Here is a 15,398-nt window from a genome sequence, read left to right on the forward strand (position 1 = left end):
ACAATGGAAACTATTACTGATCAGCTGGTTAGATTACAGGCTGGTGACCCCACAGAGAGACTGCAGACTGAGTGCTACTCAGCTGACTGCCGTCATGTTGACAACACACACCTGTAGTAACCAATCTGAACTTGTCCTCTTCATCAGTGACCTCTTCCTCCTCAACATTTCTTCCTGGGAAGAAGAATCCCATCATCCTCTTGAAGAACTGGTACATCAGCTGGATGGTGAGAGGCACCACGTTCACCTGGTGATGGAAACAAATCGCTCAAATAAAAAAAACACAATCCAGATGTTCTCCGTGAATGTGGCTGCATGTGCGGCGTGAAACTCGTCACCTCAAAGTGCTCCTTAACGGAGATTCCTCCCACAGGGGGGCGCACTTTACTGAAGATACGCAAAGCAAACTGGCGCCCCGACTGGCAGTTACTCTGAGGACGAAGTACAACCTGTAAAACCAAAAGGGAGTTAATGAGACATCACAAAATAAAGCTCTCGTCAGATGTGGTGTGAAGACGCTACTTTGATGTCAGTTTGACTTTAAACGGCACCGATGATGGAATGAACACAGTATGGACAACACCACCAAGTTAACGTAACTTGTAATGAGTCCTTGTTCACACATGCATCAAGGAATCCGTGAGTGTACATGCAACACTGAGTATGAAAGTCTGAAGATGGAGTCAACACAGACGTCAAGTCTTGTCACTGTACGAGCACTGTACATACCCTCACACGCTGCACAGAGGAAACCAGGCAGAGAGTCATAAATAGCGCATAGTGGAGGCTTTTTGGAAAATACATGTCAGCATCAAAAGGACGTTTGTCACGGATGTCACTGCATTTTGTTGTATAATTAAAGGCAGGGTTGGCTATCTTAATACAATTAACAAGAGTACACAAGGTTTTAAAAATGATCCTTGAGCCTGGATTTTGTTTTTGTCAGAGCATTTGATCATTTTCATAGATTACCAACCCTGCCTTTAAGGCTAAAATGTTATTAAAATCAAATTATTTTGCCTTGTCTGTATAATGAGAGAGAACTGTACCTTGTATGATGCATTGGGCAGGAGGTTGTTCATCGTGAACCACCCTAACTCCAACAGATGCTCGGCCGTGTCGTCAGACTTGTTTAGCTGTGGTAAGTAAAGTATTCACACTCATCAACATTCACCATCCAGCAGTGATTCATTATCAGTGAGAGGAGTGAGACATCTTAGGATATTGTGCTGCACATTGTGTTATAGTATAGATGTGATCTATATTCTTGTTATCCCAAGATGGTTCTTCAAATACAGAACGCTAGAAAAGGGTAAATGAGAGCTACAGAGGGAACGTTTTTTTCTGAAGTGCAAATAGTAAAAGAGGACATGAGAGCCGATAAGAAGCGGTTCTGCCGTCCTGTCTGCAGCGCTTACCTTACTGTACATAAACCTCTGCAGCTCCAACTCAGCAATGCCAAGCTGGCCGTCCTCTTCGGTGAGACACCAGCGGGCCTGGGCAAAGTAGATCTCCGTCCTCCTCACCACACTCACATCCTCCGGGGGCTTACGCAGCTCCAGCTTGTTTGTCCGTTGCAGCTGAAAGTCCTTAAAACACCTGAAAGACAGAGAATATAACATTTCTCGACCTGTGCGACATTTCCGGTCAGTATTTCACGTGAATCCGTGCGCATGCGAGACCTGATGAGGATGTTGAGCTCTTCACTCTTCATCTGCATGTCGTTCTTCTCCTGATTTAGCTGGTTCTGCAGTCTTGTGTTGACCTCCATCAGTTCATCGCCGTACAGTTCTTCAGATTGTGCCTTCAAATTGAATCAAATAATCTTTTGTTTGTTTTCCAGATAAACTCTCAGTTGCAACTTAAGGAGTACAGCACCATGTGACTCACCCTGATGTTGGAGTAAATCTGTTTCTCAACACGTCTGATCAGGGCCAGGTGCTGCCTGACTGCCTCCTGGAGGTGCAAGATGCTGCTGCGCTGCTCCTCAGGGTTACTGGAAATTTCCAGCTGGAAACGCACGCGCTGCTTTTTCTCACTGTGTTCCTACATGTCCAGAAGATTAAAAAAAACAACAACACACAATGAGTAAGGAGGAAACATCACTAAGGACTCACAACATGTTTTATGAATTGGGATCATTGGCCATCTGGTGCTCCAGCCTACCTTGCGTCTGGGCTCCACGTGTAACAACAGGTTGTTGACGATGTCCAGGATCATAGCGTACTGAACGGGGTTAGTGGATATCTCGAGATCGTGGTGAATGAGGGTGAAGGTGTCCACTGCCCCTGTTAAATCGACATAATAAAACTCATCTATGGTGATTTAGTATTAATATATGCTCCCCACCTGACACTGTTAATGAAAAATATTGTACAAGAAACCAGATGCATTATTCCTCGCAGGCTAAAAGGTGTACAGTGAGCTGGTCAGACATACCAGCCTGCTTTTTCAGAAGGTCCTCTTTCTCGTGGTTTTTCCTCAGCTCCGGTGGTTTGATCAGCGTGGCCACCTCTGGGTTGATGTCGTGACTGTAACTGATGTAATGCATCCGACAGCTACAGCGGGAAATGATTCGCTGAACCTGCTGAGCCTCGTTCACCTGGGCTGGCTGGTTCCAGTCTACAGACACAGAAAAGGGACTTTAGGGTCTGCGTGGTCAGTGTCCTTCAACGCAGAATCGTTTCCACGTGGTCAAGGAAGAAAAGATCCTGCGTTTGAGAAGTAACTCACCTGTGGTGGTGCAAACCATTCCTCCCACAGCCTGGCCGCTCTCCATCAGCTCCAGCACAGAGTCTAGATTACGCTGCCTGTGCTCCTCTATGTTTTTCACCTAAACACAACACAGTGTCATGAGAAGCAAAATCAAGAGCAGGAACAATCCCTGTCTTAACAACTGTTAGAAGGAAATGGAACTTCATGGATTGTACCACTGAAACAAAAGTAGAAAGAGGAAAAACTAAAGAGAACTGTAGTTGTATGACTATGCCGATTTGTGCTTTTTTGTCTCGTCCTGGTCTTTAAGACAGCCTAATGCAACTACAGAGCAGCGCTCACCTCCAGCCACAACTGCCTGTCCTCCTGCTCAGATGGGTTGGGCTCCATGGTGGCAAAGTACTGCATCCCATCCAGCAGACAGGTCCAGGTGGTTTTCTGCTTCAGGGTGTCGTTGTACCAGGCTGGGTCGTGCTCACACTGAAGCAGCTGAGCCTTCGCTGCAGACACCAGCACGCAGCCTGCAGTCTCTGTGCCGCGCAACATCATCTGGGAAAAGCAAAGAAGAAGAAGAATAAAACACTGGGCCAGATCGACACACACCATTTTTTTCAGAAAAAAGATCAATTCGGTAAAATAGAAGCCTTTTAAGATCAAAGAACATATTTTTGGAGGTTTTAAACAGCTTTATCAGCCATCGTCATAGGATGCTGCAGCACTATTGTTGGATTTTGTTAATTAATAATAGTATACATGATCTTCAATAAGATAGAAAACAACACAACTGGAGTAAATATGCTTTTTAGAGTGACATTAAGTAGGAATTTGATTGACCAGGCAGCTACCTGACAGTTGACCAACTCAATAAACCAGTTGCGGTTATAGACATCGTCCGTCTGACAGGCTGCGATGCCACACAGCTGGTCGCTGACCCCTGAATCCTCCTCCGAAAACACCACAAACTTGTCCGTTTCCTCAATCAGTTTCTGAAGCATCGATGTTCCTTAAAAAAGTGGAAAAAAAGAGGTTAGTGGGTCTTAATAGACTCAGCATTTTGTCTTTTACTTTGTCAAGCTATTTCCTTACCTTCATTCTGACTTTTTTCTGCTCGATTGACGGCGGGCGTAACTGGTGTGGTGGGGGCTGTGGTGGGAGAGTAGTTGGAAGGAGAGCGTTTGAGCTTCTTGGTCTGCAGCTGTGTGTCGATCCTCAGACCCTTTAACGCCTCAGTAGAGAGATTTCTCTTCAGCACAGACGCCTTTTTATAACCGTCATACAGCCCGAAGGCTATGTTCCTGTTAGTGGTGGTCCAGGAAGCACGTAGGTCCACCAGGCGCAGCTTGTGCGTGTAAGAGGTCTCATCCTTCTGGTTCACCTCCTGTCCCGAAATAAACAAAAAGAGCTTGATTATGAGTTCACCGACAGTGAAGGGCAGGCTTGTAGTGCAGCCACCTCCGGGCTTTTACCTCCTCCATGCGGTTGCTCTGACGCTGGTAGCTCAGGGAGGACAGGCTGAGCAGGTGAGTCTTCTTCACCTGCGCGTTGATCTGGTGGTCGGCCGTCTCGTCCCAGGTGGAGGCCATCAGGTGAACCGTCACCTGAGATAGCTCACTAACCATCTGGGTCACATTCCATTCAGAGATCAGCCTCCTCATCACGGTACCAGCTGAGAGACAATATATAAAACACACACACACACACACACAGGAATCAACATAAAATCATGCGTGTATGAATAAATAGTTTTTTCCTGAATGGTATGTCAACACGTATACCCTGTGGAATAAGTCTCTGTGCTCCTCGAGTGAAGACGTGGCCTTTGTTGCACTCCACTTGGACACCTCTCTGTTGGGCGAAGGAGGCCCAGTAATGCACCTGGAGGACACACAATATGTAGAAATGTATTGTAGATATTAGAGATATTAGGTGTGGTGAAATGGGCAAAAGGGGTGGAACTCAGTTAATTGTCTGTCAGGCAGTAGTAATCATTATTCAAATGTGTGAAACAATGAATAATAATTCCATATTATTCATTATGCATCAACGATGAATATAGGCGAATATTTTTCACCAAAGCCCCAAAATATTTACCTTCAATATTTGGGACAACACCAACTGATGCAGATGTTACGGTAACAGCAAGCAGATTTGTAGTGTGCTGTTGCTGGAAGGCAGACTAGAAAAACACTTACTTGTAGTTGTGGAAAGGCAGCTGTGTAGGACATCTGTTTGTAGTGCTGACCCAGCTTCTTGCGGATAGGCCTGAGGCTGTGGAAGAGCTTGCCTCTGCAGATCGGTCGAGAGACACCCGTCCATGTGGCCCAGAAGTTCTGCATCCAGCGCAAAGTGCTGCTATACAGCAGAACTCGCGGCTGGGAGGATTCTACAAAGAAAGAAATACATAGTTCTCTACAGCAGAATACAAACATGACACTGGTTTTAAAGTGCAAAGGGCTGAGCCTGGCTAGAGTATCTAACAGAGCTGCAGGTACCTGTGCCACAGTGCTGGTTAAGGTCCATGGTGATGGAGAAGTTGAGGTTCTCAGAGCGAAAGGCTCTGTAGGAGTCATGGGGTTGTCCTGAGGTCACGTCTGCAACGTTCTCCGCACAGCAGAGCATCACACCGTAGTGGTCGTGGGGATTGCCATGGCAAAGCCATTGGAGGTCAAGGGTCATACACAGGTTGGGCAGGTGTAGAAAACAGATATCATCATACCTAGTATGGAACAAAGGGGGACTTGTGTTACTGAATGATTCAATAAAAGTTGCACGTAAAAGATTTTTTTCCACATCTGACACCTCCACTTACTTTGACGCTGTCCTGACATTTACATCCAAATCTCCTTTAAAAACAAACTGGCCGGGGTTCCAGTCAAAGTTCAGCGTATTCCACTCCCAATGCAGGTTTTCTGTTGTGTTGTAAGGGTCCTGTAGGAATGCAAGGTTCAGCTTTGTATGAGATTAGGTGATTTATTTAATTTTGCATCACATAGCTCAGTTACATAAACACTAAGAGAGCAGAATGTGCCATGAAACATACACTCAGTGACACACCGAGTGTAAATGTCAACTGATTTAAAGTGATTTGTCACAAACATAACTTTGCTAAACCCATCTTTGCGTAGACTCACAACAGCTTTTCTTAGGTGTACATTGCTTTACCTCTGTAGCCAGCTGATGAAGATTGGCCTGGTCAATGTCCATAACCCAGCGCCCGTGCATAAGGAGGCGACTTTTGTCCCACCAGGCCAGCAGAGGTGAGGGGTCAACTGTGGGTTTAGTCAGCAGGTCGACAGATTGGCCAATCAAAGTCCAGGCAGGGTCCCAACACGGCCCCCACACAATAGTGTACAGAGAGATGCTCGCTGCATGAAGAGAATATTCAGTGAAAGATATTAAACGTACAGTGTGTGAGAGAGTAAACCAGCACGGTGACAGCATGATTCCCATAACTCACATTTGACATCATAGTAGAACTTGAGTGGTGGCATATTCCGGTGGACCGTCACATCTCCCCATGGCGGACCAAGTGGGACAATCTCCTTGCGATGAGCCCGGGCCAGTCCATCCTGCTCTGTCCCAATCAGACGGCCCGACAGCTCCCAGTCCCGGATCTCAAACAGGTAGCGAGGGTAATCCCGAATTCTCACTGGCAAGAGAGGACAGACATCTTTAAGAAAGCTAAAACCATGAAGCCTTTAATGACATGTTATCTCCAATTTGGTCTCATCTAAATCCCATCGCATATCTGCAAATGAATGCTGTAAATTGTCATCAACTTACCCAAAAATGCACCCAGTTTGAACTTGACAGCACGGCACCACTGGACCACCAGAGGGAGCCCGTCTCTGGGGAAGGGACTGATCCTGTCGATGTCCCTCAGCTGCTCTCTCACCCTCTCTGGCCCATGAAGACCCTGATCCGCCAGGGCTACTAGCTCCAAGTCCGACACAGTCCAGGTCAGCAGAGACTTCCTCATGGGCGTGTTGGCGTAGAGGCGGCGCGAGCGCTGGATGTAGATCTCAATGTGACTTTTCTCCAGCGTACTATACAGCTCTTCGATCTTTCTGGCAGGGAGAAGTTCTCCGTGCTGCTTGCGCAGATCCACCACCTTCTTATCCAGAAGCTGAAGACGCTTGGCGCTTTCCTTGTTCTCGTCCTTCATTAGCTCGTAGTTGTCTCGCAGCTTGATTTCAAATACGTCGTCCAGGAAGACGAAGGAGAACTGGCTGATTTTGAACACGAGGTCAGGAGGCAGACGCTGGACGGCGGCGGCTTGGCTCGGCGAGCGATGCAGAGTCTTCAGCCACTTCTGCACATTGATGGCCATGTCGAAGGTGTTTGAGAAGTTGTACTGGTAGGGGAACTCGACAGCCAGAGAGGGGCAAGTCAGGACCCAGACACAGTTGTGAGGAGTGGTGAGGAAAGGGAATGCGTCTCTGTGCGGCTGCATCTCCGTCGACTCGGCGTGCGTTTCAACGTCGAGGCTTTTAAAGGTGACGATGTCGTTGCCATCCAGGTTGAGGATCATGGAGGGAGAACGTATATGCATGGACCCAGCGTGTTTGGAGACTGCGAGGGCTTCCGTGTGCAGGAGAATGTAGTTTTGTTCACTGACGTGGGCTGTCAAATGGGTCACGCCCAGTTCAACACGTACACACAGCCCTCTACTCTGGTCTGACATAGTTTCACTCTGCGCAGGTTGGACTGGACTGTCCTCTCCGTTCTCTCCACAAAGCATCCGAAAACAAGCCTGAGCTTCAGTCATGTGCTGGTATAAGACCATGTGGTCGGGCGGCGTCCACTCGACAGTGAGCTCCTCTTCACATTGAACCTGATTTGAGACACAACATATGAATATCGGCACAGAGATTCATTCCATTCAGGGAAATAAAACTGATGGGAGATCTGAATACCTGTAAGGTGTGGGTGGGGATGAAGTAAGAAAAGGCTATCTCGGTGAGTTTGAGCACAGGATTGGGGGTTTGGGAGGCGGGGCAACACGACTCCATGTTATCCGTGAATGCTTTGATCGCTGACAAGCTAATGCTCCGAAGAGACACCGTGGATCTCTCTGCAGAGCTGTGGACTTTGACAGTGTCCATTCGCAAAGACACGGCTCCTAAAGAGAACAAAAGGAAATAAAAGATTATGAAAGGTGATGCTGGACTGAAGAGCAGATAGTTTTGTGCATGCTGTGGTCTTAAATAACGATAATAAAGATGCATTGAGTAATTACTACAACGACTATGAGCCCACTATAAATATGTTCCTTACAGTGCTGTTTATGTCACATATAGTGATTCACGGCTCAAAGCCATGCAACATTCTTACATATTCTCAAATAACTTACCCGCTAGATTAGACAGTGTGAACACATTGACGTCCTCCAGACAACAGTCCAGTTTGAACAGCAGCTGGAGCTGTGAGGAGGGGATGGGCGGAACGGTATCGTCACTAGAGGGAGACACTGAGGCCACATCTGGCAGCTGTGGCCCAGCGTCGGGAGGAACACGCATGAGGGACAGCAGGCGAGACAGACACAGCGCACAGGTCTCCGAGAGCTCCACTTGGAGCCCCTTCAGGCTGGACTCCACACTCAAACTCTGATCCCTGCTACTCGACTCCATCTGGGGACGGTTGAAACTCCCCTGGAGGGACGAGTTTAGAAGTGCGCCAACATTAGCATTTGAGTATACAAAAAAATCCCAAACCAAACCCAATACATGTGAAAATGGATCATTAAACATACAATAAAACAAGTTTGTCAGTATTTCTGCTCCTACCTGAAGACTGAGCGAGTCTAAAATCAGCGCTTCTCCCCACACATGTTTACCAGGAGGGTGGGGTGCTTGTTGGATGTGAGACCCCTGACCCACTCTCCACCAGAAGTTGTCCAGGGACAGCGAGGCCCGCCGGTGCACATTCTGGGACTCTGTGATCTCTGCGTCATCTTTAATGTCAAGAAGATGCTGCAGTTCTACAGACACAGGAAGTGCAAGTCATCATTAAAAATGTAATTTTCCAAAAACGTTAACATGGATACAAAGGAGTACAAGTTAATGTGTAACATTTAGAGGCGACTCTAAGAAAAGACCTTATCTTATCTAGTTTGGCATGTTTGGAAAAAGATTGACCCAAAGGTTGCCTTCAGAATAAAACCCACAACGATCTACTGAATGAAAACGTGTTGCGACAACAGTACAGGACTTTTAACACGCTATAAAGTAATAACATTAAGTGCTGCTGCTCGCCATAGGATGTTGAGGTTATACATTAACGCAAACAACGCCCTCATGTTGCTCTGTAGCAGCAACATCACATGACGTTCCCCTGCAGTTCTCTGTGAACGTGTGCAGCACGTGAAAGAGCCGACCGTACCTGCACTAGCAGAGAGGAAGCCGAGAGCGAACGGCGTCGTGTCCCCCAGCTGGACAGACACGTTGACGTTGGACACGGAGGAGGTGATCATCACGGGGGCGTCCAGGTGAGGGAGGCGCCTGAGGAAGAGGAGGGTGGGCAAATAATCTAATGGACTACACGACACAATTACGCCACGGGAACAAGAACAATACAGAATGAGTGATGTGCGAACACAAACGTGAATAAGGAAGAGAAAAAAGATATTAGGTCATTGTGACAGAACACAGATCCAATCACTACAGTTAACTTTCTTTTAGAGACGTCACTGAAAATGTCTGAATCGAAGCCTTTGATTTTTTTATTCTATTTGCAACTTGCCTTTTTCTATGTGCAGCCTTCCTGTGGATTAGCTGTTCCCATGGAAATAGATGTAGCCAATGGGATAACTCCTGGTGACGGTAGTGGATGATGCAAGTGTTGATCGTGAATGACCCCGAGATGTCAACTGACGTAATCTAAATGTAGAAAAATAGAAGAGACCAAGTCAAAATAATGTCAGTTATGGATTTAAGAAGCTTTGCTCTTGTATTGCGACTATCAAGCCTCTTTCCTCACCTGCAGGGCTGTCTTCAGCGTGTTCACACAAAGGATTCTTTGCCTACTTTGTGAGAGTAGAAGTCCATCTGTCAGTTAAAATAAAATAAATTCAGAATGTGTTATTCATAGCTTTCTCCTTCGTGAAACTCTCTCTGCATTGCGTGTGGCACCCAGCTGTCCACTGACCCTCGAGAAGGAGCTCCAGGCTGCTCTGGGGAAAGCTCAGCTCAGGAGTGAAGCCTCTGAGAGCAAGCTGCTCGTCGTCACGTCCGTAGCACACTTTTAAAGACTTCAGGGTCCAGTTCAGGTGTCTGTGCCGACAGGAAGAAGAAGCAGACGATGGAATAGAATTGTGCAAAACAACAACTATATGCACTTGATGGTTAAAAACGTTGACTCACCTTTTCTGGCTGTGCATGGACATGGTTACATTTGTATTATCAAACTCCATGTTGACCTTGTGAGGAACCAGCCGATGAAGCTGCTCCACCGTCTCAGTCTGGATGAACACCGTGCTTTCACACTCTGAGAGGAAACAGCACCAATACTATTAAATCACAAAAGTATTTATGTATGATGCAATTAAAACTGTTGAGTCTGCCACAGCTAAATAACCTGTTAAATGGTTGTAGAAACAAAAAATAAGCTTCTACAAAATCTAATGAATACAATAACATTTTGATTAAACATAATGTTTGGTGCTTTGTCTATATGCCAGCTGGTGCATATTTTCTAGGCCTACTCTATAGTGAATGTATTCTACTTAATTTTTTAGCTGTCTGATGATGCAAAAATGTGTTTGGCGTGGAAATACCTGAGTGAGCTAATGTGTCATATTCTTCCTTTTTGCAGTTATTAGTGTGTATTTATATAGAGGACAGTGTCAACCTTAACCTTGATGTCTGTGCTACTGGGGTTCTAGTTTTAACAACACATGTGAATAAAAACCTAAACACATGACATTGTTTTCTTACTTTTTAAACTTATTTCATAGCGTGTGCTGTATTTCCTGGGTAGGTCAGATTGTATCCATTCATCATTCAGCATGTGGACATTTCAAACACCTACAGAGTCAATGCAGCTCTATGATGTGACCGTGTCCTCATTGTTAGCAGAACAGCTAAAAATACCACAGACAACAGTAGACATCCATGTGTTTTACAATAAGCAGAGGCTCACGGATGGAAAACAACCATAAGAGCCATCATAGTTATAGTTCTTGGGCAATAAAGGGATAAATACAGTGAATAGTTCTATATGTGCTGAATATTGTGGCTTTACAAGTTGACATGCTTCCTCACTCGCCATTGCTAAGTTTGTTTGTTAAATTATTCTCATAACAACTTTTGGGCATTTCAGAGATTACACTTTGTGTTTGCTCACCAGATGCTTCCTGATTGCTCTTTTTGGGAGAGGGGGGCAGCAGGAGCTGGCTCAGAAATAGTCCCTCATGGAGCTCTGCTATGAGTGTCCTCACATTCAGGGACAGAGAACCTGGCTTCATCTCCGGTAGGCTCACGTCTCCAGACAGCAGCAGGCTCAGGGCCACTTCAGCCAAACATATATCCTACAGTGGAACGCATGTCAGTCACTCACACTCAATCACAAGTTTCCATTTCAGGGGAAACAGAAGAACTTACCAACTGACTGCTTTTAAGCACTTTACTGCTTAGCTGCCCGACTGAGAAGTCCCACGCCAACCTGTAATGAAAGTTCATAACATTATCCGCTGATCCTTCTTTCCTTTCTATTAAATGTAATAATTTAATTAGATCGTTGGTAGACAGACGTAACAGAGTGTGAACTGCGCAGTTACCTTTTACTCTGGTGGTCTAGTAACAAGGTGATGCCTGCGACGGTCATGTGCCATAGAGACTCTGTCAATGCCAGGTTCAGGACCATCACGTTGATGGAGCTGACGTGGAACGACAGCAGCTGAAAACACAAGACAAGAAGAAGTGGGACGCCGTCTACGAATGCGTTTAGCCAAAGAGTGAACCTTTAGTGAGGCTCCATACTTGTGACAGAAAGCGGAGCGTTGTGGGGCTGACTGAGATCCTCCCAGACTTTTTTCCATGGCTCTTCTTCCCCAAAGGTCTGAGTGGTGCCTGCAAGTCGAACCTCACTCTGATTTCGCCAACGCACAACGCCAGGTACCTCCTGAAATACAAACATGCAGTAGCTGTCTCAAATTACAAAGTTACTTAATGTCATATATATATATATATATATATAAAGCTTTTGAATCTTGAACTGACTTGCTGAAAGATTTCATCTCAAACTATCCAACTGACAACAACAACAAAAATATGACAACTTACGGCAAATCCTGGTTTAGAAGTTTACTCGAAATCCATATTCTGTCAATTTCCTGTCATAAAGAGATTCACTGTTATGGTACAGGAAGTCAAACAGTATCCTTGATTTATTTTTGAGACAGTTGACAAACTGCCATTTGCCATTACTGTGCCAAACATGAAGCCCTGAAGGGGAAGCACGCGCCTTGAATGAGCTCACCACATAAATGTTGTGTAAACACAGCGTGTCTTACCAGAGTGTGCTGGGGGTGAAACTGGATACTGACGCCTTGGACAGAAAACAGCCCGACTGATTTGATCTTTAGATCAGCATTCAGTGCAGTCTGGAAGAACCGCACAGCCAGGGTGCAGATGAGCCACCTAGAAGCAACAAGGAAAGAGCAGAAATGTTAGATTTTGTAAATAATTGTTCATGTAAATAAGACACATCTGGGTTAAATCCTACAACTAGTAGAACATCAGTTGCATTAAAAAATGTACAGTAGAATTGAACACGTTTCAATGGTTACCTGAAAATGACACATAACAACACAATCCCGAGCAGAAGAATAAGCAGGAAGGAGATCAGAAAGAGAGACATCGTGTCCCGAGTCGTTCACACCCAAATCTCGGACATGAGTCTGTCTCTTCTTCCATCAGCTGCTGTCAAAGAGGAACAGACTTCAGATGAACACGCCTCACATGCAGGAGGGAGAGTCGTGTGACTGGCTGCTATAAAAAACAAAAACAATAATCAATAACTCGCCCTTCACTTTCACAAAGTGACGCACCATGACGAACGTCAATTGTGTTTTTCAAGCAACAACGCCTATAGCCTCGCGGTGCTAACTGCTAATTAACTAACGTTAGTGTAGTTGGAAATGAACATGAAACCGCACTTAGCTTAACTTCATCACTCAGCGTGTAACAGTGTTACCTAAACTTAGTCCTCGTCAACGAACCACCAGTTCAAACCGGTGTTGAGGGATTAACGTTACAGCGTTAGCTCAAAGTAACAAAACACCAAATAGTTTTAAGATGTTTTGTCGCCGCGTCATCCAAAAAAAAAAAAATCAGTAGCAAATCAGTGTTAGCAAGCTAACGCTACGGCTAACTTAGCATAGCATAGCTGGCACACATAACTTGGCGTTCATTTGGGTTACTGCTGTAAGATGTCTTAGCTTCCGTCGGCTCCAGGTCATAGGTTACTTACCCTGACACCTTCATAGCGCTGCAAAGACCCGTCTCATGTGACGGTTAGCTCTCTGCTCGGGCAGCAGAGGAAACACTGACTCCTGGTCCGCTCAGCCGGCAGCTCATTTGACTTGCAGCCGAGAACTGTGACTAGTGGGAGAGGAGCTGGCGCAGCGCCAAGTAAACACTAATCTTTAACTATACTCTGCACTCAAACATAAAGGGTCATCAAAGGAGGCCACCCCCACTTCATACACAGTAAACACACACAGTCATAATCAAACTATTTCACTGTGGTGACAGAGTGACAGAAACTCAATTTATTCACTTTTTTTTTATCTTTACAAATTATTAGATTCAATGTAATTCAACAACATGAATAAACTATTTCTACTACATGACACTGAATGATCAGTAAACAGCTAGCAGGAGCCTATCAAAACATCTTTAAACATTTTAAATGGAGTAAGTTGAATCAAATTGACTTTTTGAACGCCTATCTGTGTTATTGATAGTCTAATATTCATTGGAAGCATGTCAATAAAATTAAACAAACAAGTGGTTCTTCCACAAAGTGCTGTCAATGCGACATCATGGCACACATCCAGGGAAGAATAATCCTCACACTACCCGAATAAGGATAATTGGGTTGTCATATTAACGCCACAGGTCCCTTGTGCCTTGTCATCATTGATGGTGTTCAATTCATGTCATGCAGCAGCTTTCTGTCTGTTGTGTTTGGCAAACCACTCGTCACTTTTATCTTCGGCCATAGCCTAAAAAACAAGTTTGAAAGCAGAAGGAGCACAGGCACGGTGAATATCAAATACATGTAGCATATTTAATCTGGAGAGGAAGATATTGAAGCAACATTAACCTTATTAAGCAGTTTGTTTCCTTCGGGGTCCACCTTGGACAGCTGCCTGAAAGCCTCATCTCCCACAAAGCAAATTTCATGACCATCCTAAAACAAGCATTGTCCAGGTGAGTTCATTTTAAAAACAGAGACTAATTTAACTTTATTACAGCATTACATTGATAATGCACTTACTGGGTCAGCCAGTATAACCACTTCTACTGTGGTCTTTCCAGGAGTGTCTAGGCTGACTAATGGAGTGAGAATTTTCTGATTTTCCTTTTTCATCAAGGCTTCCAGATCCGGCAGCTGTGGGATGTAATAAAACATTGATGATGAAAATGCTAAAGATTTTCTCCAATATTAACACTTACTAGAATGCATCCATGACATAATGTTTTACTTGTTCCCGTGGGCATGAAAATGCTATTCTCCCAAACGCTGTTCCATGATCTACTGCCCCACCGTTATCATGAAGCTCCAGTTTACACTGCATGGGAATAAAAAAATAAAACAGACTAAAAGACATACAAAATACAAAGCACAATTATTGCTATGATACTTGACTCACGTGAGTGTCTGCAAATCCCAACAGCACCGTTTTCTTTTCCTCATTCTTCTCCACCACCTTCATTCCCAAAAGCGTAGTCCAGTAGTGGGTCGATCTCTGGAGGTCCGACACTCCGAGACAAACCTTCTGCACCGGGTCTGGGAACAAAGTTTCAGAGGTTAGTGCTGAACGCTTTCCTCTTCAGCATACTGCACATCTGTCTGCCCCAGCTGCCAGTGCTGCATCAGAGATATGGTCACAGGAAACTTTTCATGTGTCATGCAATTCCCATTAAGAAAATATGATAATGAGCTTTACTCCAAGAAACTAAAAGATACCGTGGAGCAAGTCATGACATGGTTATATTAAATTATTTTTGGGTTAAAAAAAATCTTTGTAGCAGCAGATCATAATTATTCTTCATTATATATTATTAATGTGTAGATTGATCATTGAATAAATCAATCAAAAACACACAAAATATAATGACATATGCTTAATTAGCTTGACCAATATAATACAATTAAATGAGTATTGCTATAAATAAATGTATAATGCTATGAAACCAAGCAACTCTTTGCATTTGTGAAGCTTGGTATTTTTCCTTGACACACGTGATGAAATGACGACAGTTATTGATTCATCGTCACTCACCACTGTGAGGCTGCTCTTTGTCCACGAGGTAGAAGGGATACCCTCCAGGAGCCCGGGTCAGATACAGAGCCTCCCCCACCTCAGTCAGAGGCCAGCCCAGACGTTTAGCGTTGCTCACAGCCTGGCTCGACTGCAGAGTGAGCCCCTAAAGTGAAGATATATATATATATAT

The 15,398-nt window shown here is 44.9% G+C and overlaps 2 protein-coding genes across 13 annotated transcripts in view; both read right to left on the reverse strand.

The window, feature by feature from the left end:
• LOC116397779 (protein KIAA0100) overlaps nucleotides 1-13,396 on the reverse strand; it is a 16,021-nt gene extending 2,625 nt beyond the window's left edge. For 2 of the 10 annotated variants that reach the window (XM_031873564.1, XM_031873570.1), the window contains exons 1-37: nucleotides 13,186-13,396; nucleotides 12,503-12,704; nucleotides 12,227-12,353; nucleotides 11,997-12,046; nucleotides 11,694-11,835; nucleotides 11,492-11,610; nucleotides 11,316-11,376; nucleotides 11,059-11,242; nucleotides 10,077-10,200; nucleotides 9,862-9,986; nucleotides 9,694-9,761; nucleotides 9,457-9,593; nucleotides 9,097-9,251; nucleotides 8,502-8,695; nucleotides 8,069-8,366; nucleotides 7,632-7,837; nucleotides 6,499-7,549; nucleotides 6,173-6,364; nucleotides 5,878-6,080; nucleotides 5,525-5,643; nucleotides 5,208-5,431; nucleotides 4,908-5,098; nucleotides 4,491-4,590; nucleotides 4,182-4,381; nucleotides 3,802-4,093; nucleotides 3,561-3,718; nucleotides 3,058-3,264; nucleotides 2,734-2,833; nucleotides 2,440-2,622; nucleotides 2,167-2,288; nucleotides 1,891-2,046; nucleotides 1,683-1,804; nucleotides 1,419-1,599; nucleotides 1,050-1,136; nucleotides 730-738; nucleotides 339-449; nucleotides 112-247 (exon numbers count right to left, since the gene is read on the reverse strand). In XM_031873564.1, coding sequence (XP_031729424.1) covers nucleotides 112-247; nucleotides 339-449; nucleotides 730-738; nucleotides 1,050-1,136; nucleotides 1,419-1,599; nucleotides 1,683-1,804; nucleotides 1,891-2,046; nucleotides 2,167-2,288; nucleotides 2,440-2,622; nucleotides 2,734-2,833; nucleotides 3,058-3,264; nucleotides 3,561-3,718; nucleotides 3,802-4,093; nucleotides 4,182-4,381; nucleotides 4,491-4,590; nucleotides 4,908-5,098; nucleotides 5,208-5,431; nucleotides 5,525-5,643; nucleotides 5,878-6,080; nucleotides 6,173-6,364; nucleotides 6,499-7,549; nucleotides 7,632-7,837; nucleotides 8,069-8,366; nucleotides 8,502-8,695; nucleotides 9,097-9,251; nucleotides 9,457-9,593; nucleotides 9,694-9,761; nucleotides 9,862-9,986; nucleotides 10,077-10,200; nucleotides 11,059-11,242; nucleotides 11,316-11,376; nucleotides 11,492-11,610; nucleotides 11,694-11,835; nucleotides 11,997-12,046; nucleotides 12,227-12,353; nucleotides 12,503-12,573 — 6,205 coding nt within the window. In that variant the 5' untranslated portion in view covers nucleotides 12,574-12,704; nucleotides 13,186-13,396. The other 8 variants (XM_031873569.1, XM_031873571.1, XM_031873568.1 and 5 more) reach the window with 7 other exon arrangements.
• Nucleotides 13,397-13,458: 62 nt separating this feature from the next.
• glod4 (glyoxalase domain containing 4) overlaps nucleotides 13,459-15,398 on the reverse strand; it is a 7,747-nt gene continuing 5,807 nt past the window's right edge. For all 3 annotated transcript variants that reach the window (XM_031873576.1, XM_031873578.1, XM_031873577.1), the window contains 6 exons: nucleotides 15,227-15,371; nucleotides 14,594-14,730; nucleotides 14,426-14,512; nucleotides 14,218-14,331; nucleotides 14,044-14,130; nucleotides 13,459-13,942 (listed from right to left, as the gene is read on the reverse strand). In XM_031873576.1, coding sequence (XP_031729436.1) covers nucleotides 13,877-13,942; nucleotides 14,044-14,130; nucleotides 14,218-14,331; nucleotides 14,426-14,512; nucleotides 14,594-14,730; nucleotides 15,227-15,371 — 636 coding nt within the window. In that variant the 3' untranslated portion in view covers nucleotides 13,459-13,876. The remainder of the gene's footprint in view (nucleotides 13,943-14,043; nucleotides 14,131-14,217; nucleotides 14,332-14,425; nucleotides 14,513-14,593; nucleotides 14,731-15,226; nucleotides 15,372-15,398) is intronic.

Source organism: Anarrhichthys ocellatus, unplaced genomic scaffold, assembly GCF_004355925.1.
Source record: "Anarrhichthys ocellatus isolate YVR2014 unplaced genomic scaffold, GSC_Weel_1.0 scaffold72, whole genome shotgun sequence".
Classification (NCBI taxonomy): Eukaryota; Metazoa; Chordata; class Actinopteri; order Perciformes; family Anarhichadidae; genus Anarrhichthys; species Anarrhichthys ocellatus.